Source organism: Coenobita brevimanus, chromosome 116, assembly GCF_032717465.1.
Source record: "Coenobita brevimanus isolate Jiangsu-jjx chromosome 116, ASM3271746v2, whole genome shotgun sequence".
Classification (NCBI taxonomy): Eukaryota; Metazoa; Arthropoda; class Malacostraca; order Decapoda; family Coenobitidae; genus Coenobita; species Coenobita brevimanus.
In genome coordinates, this window is record NC_137069.1 from 1105001 (window position 1) to 1107500 (window position 2500).

The 2500-nt window shown below is 41.9% G+C and overlaps 1 protein-coding gene across 1 annotated transcript in view; it reads right to left on the bottom strand.

The window, feature by feature from the left end:
* cyst (rho guanine nucleotide exchange factor 18 cysts) overlaps positions 1–2500 on the bottom strand; it is a 285265-nt gene that overhangs the window by 98315 nt on the left and 184450 nt on the right. Inside the window, exon 5 of the mRNA XM_080287144.1 lies at positions 411–484. Within this exon, the coding sequence (XP_080143270.1) occupies positions 411–484 (74 nt within the window). The remainder of the gene's footprint in view (positions 1–410; positions 485–2500) is intronic.

A 2500-nucleotide genomic window follows, 5' to 3' on the forward strand; every position in this document is an offset into this window, starting at 1 on the left:
ATACGGGACAGTAAGAGAGAGGGGATGGAAAACTTAGTGAGGAAGAAAATGGAGAAGACGAAGAAAACGAAGACGAAGGACGAGGGGAGACGTGGATAGAATTAAAGCCCGTGTGTGTGTGTGTGTGTGTGTGTGTGTGTGTGTGTGTGTGTGTGTGTGTGTAATTGTAACTATATTTCTGATTACTCTTGCCTATGAATTTGTGTGCACTGTACCCACCCTGCATGGTAATAAGCAAAATAATAAATCGCTTAGGAAAAGGTGTTCGGGAGCTTCCTTAAAAGACATACCAAGACGCTGACGACCCACTTAAGATGACTACAAGATGGACTTAAGAAATTTACGTCCTCACCCTACGTGGTAATAAATAAATCGCTTAAGAAAAGGTATTAGGGTGCGTCCATACTTACCCTGCGTAGTCCCGCTGTCCTCCGCATCGTAGAAGGCCTCCTCAGCATCGGAATCCAGGCTACTTAGGCTGATGCTGCGGAGATAAGAGGAGACGGGTCAGTATACGGAGACACTCTTCACACAGGAGACTCACACTTCACCACACGTTAACATAGGAGACCCACTTCATCACACTTCACATAGGAGACACTTCATCACACTTCAGATGACTCCCCACACTTGACGCAGGACTCACTTCACCACACTTCAGGAGAATCGCTTCATTACACTTCACATGGGAGACACAGTTCATCACACTTCACACAGAAGACTCTTACTTCATCACACTTCACGCAGAAGACTCACACTTCACATAGGAGACTCATACTTCAAACTTCACACAGGAGACTCACTTCACACAGGATATTCACACTTTACCACACCTAACATAAGAAATTCACACTTCACACAGGACGCTCACACTTCATCACACTTCACACACGAGATTCACACTTCACATACAGGTCTCGAAATACTGAGGCGTAGACAGGGGAAGACGGTCGGCATTCTCTTCTGTTCTCCCTAACACCTCTTCCTAAGCGATTTATTTTGCTGATTATACCTCGCCTCCTTCGTCCGTGTTACATAAATCCTTCCAATATCGCCACACTCTGCATCAGTAACGTACAAAAGAATATTCGCCAACCATATCCAAAAATAAATCGCTATGGAAAAGGTGTTAGGAAGCTTATTACATTTTACTGTCCCTATCTATCTATCTATCTACTGCTAGACGCCTTAATCCCGTATGGGGTGGTCACAAATAAATCGCCTCCATGTCACCTTGTCCCGTTGTTCTATAAATCCTTCCAATATCCCCATACTCTGCACCAAGTACAAAAGAATATTCACCAGCCATATCCAAAAATAAATCGCTATGGATGAGGTGTTAGGGAGCCTCCTTACTCCTCGAGAATACGGGTGCCAGTGGATGAATTTTTACTCTTTTTTTGGGGGGGCCATTTTTATCTGAGACACACACACACACACACACACACACACACACACACACACACACACACACACACACACACACACACAAATCCTCTTCAATCACACCCTGAGTAAAATCGCCATCTCTCCATCGTCACTGCTGATCTGTCACAATAGTATCAACCCTAAAAAAATGCTGCTAGTCACGAAGAAGTGCTACGGTGAGGATGCGGAGCCGTAGCATTGCCTTTCTCTGCCACTGAGCTACGTGAAATAAGCTGCAAAAGGACGAAAATCTGAGCCAACTTAAAATGAAAGGAGTAAGAGTGAAATATATTGAATTTTTTTTCGGAATATGCCTTAACCCTTTCTTTACGAGACGGTCTTCCCAAAATTCTAATAATATAAATAGTTTGATAAAAAAAAAATGGAAGTAGTGAAGATAACTGAGGTTTGGAACTGTTTCTGTCACTACATGTTCACTACTGGGTTACGAGAGAGAGAGAGAGAGAGACATACTGTTAATTAGATTGGTAGACAGAATTAGACATATAGATAGATAGATAGATAGATAGAGAGAGAGAGAGAGAGAGAGAGAGAGAGACATACTATTAATTAGATTGGTAGACAGAATTAGACAGACAGACAGATAGACAGATGGATAGATAGATAGATAGATAGATAGACAGACAGAGAGATAGATAGATAGCTAGAGAGAGAGAGAGAATATTGTTAGATAATTAGATTGGCAGCGATACAATTAAAGAGAGAGAGAGAGAGAGAGAGAGAGAATATTGTTAGATAAGTAGATTGGCAGCGATACAATTAGACAGAGAGAGAGAGAGAGAGAGAGAGAGAGAGAGAGAATATTTAGATATTTAGATTGGCAGCGATACAATTAGACAGAGAGAGAGAGAGAGAGAGAGAGAGAGAACTGTTAGATAATTAGATTGGCAGAGATACAATTAGACAGACAGAGATAGACAGACACAGACTGACTGACAGATAATTACACAGGTAAAGAGAGATGAGATAGATAGATTGATAGATAAATAGACAGACTGGTAGAGAAACAGACTGACAGACAGACAGACACACAGACTGAGAGGCAAAGAGA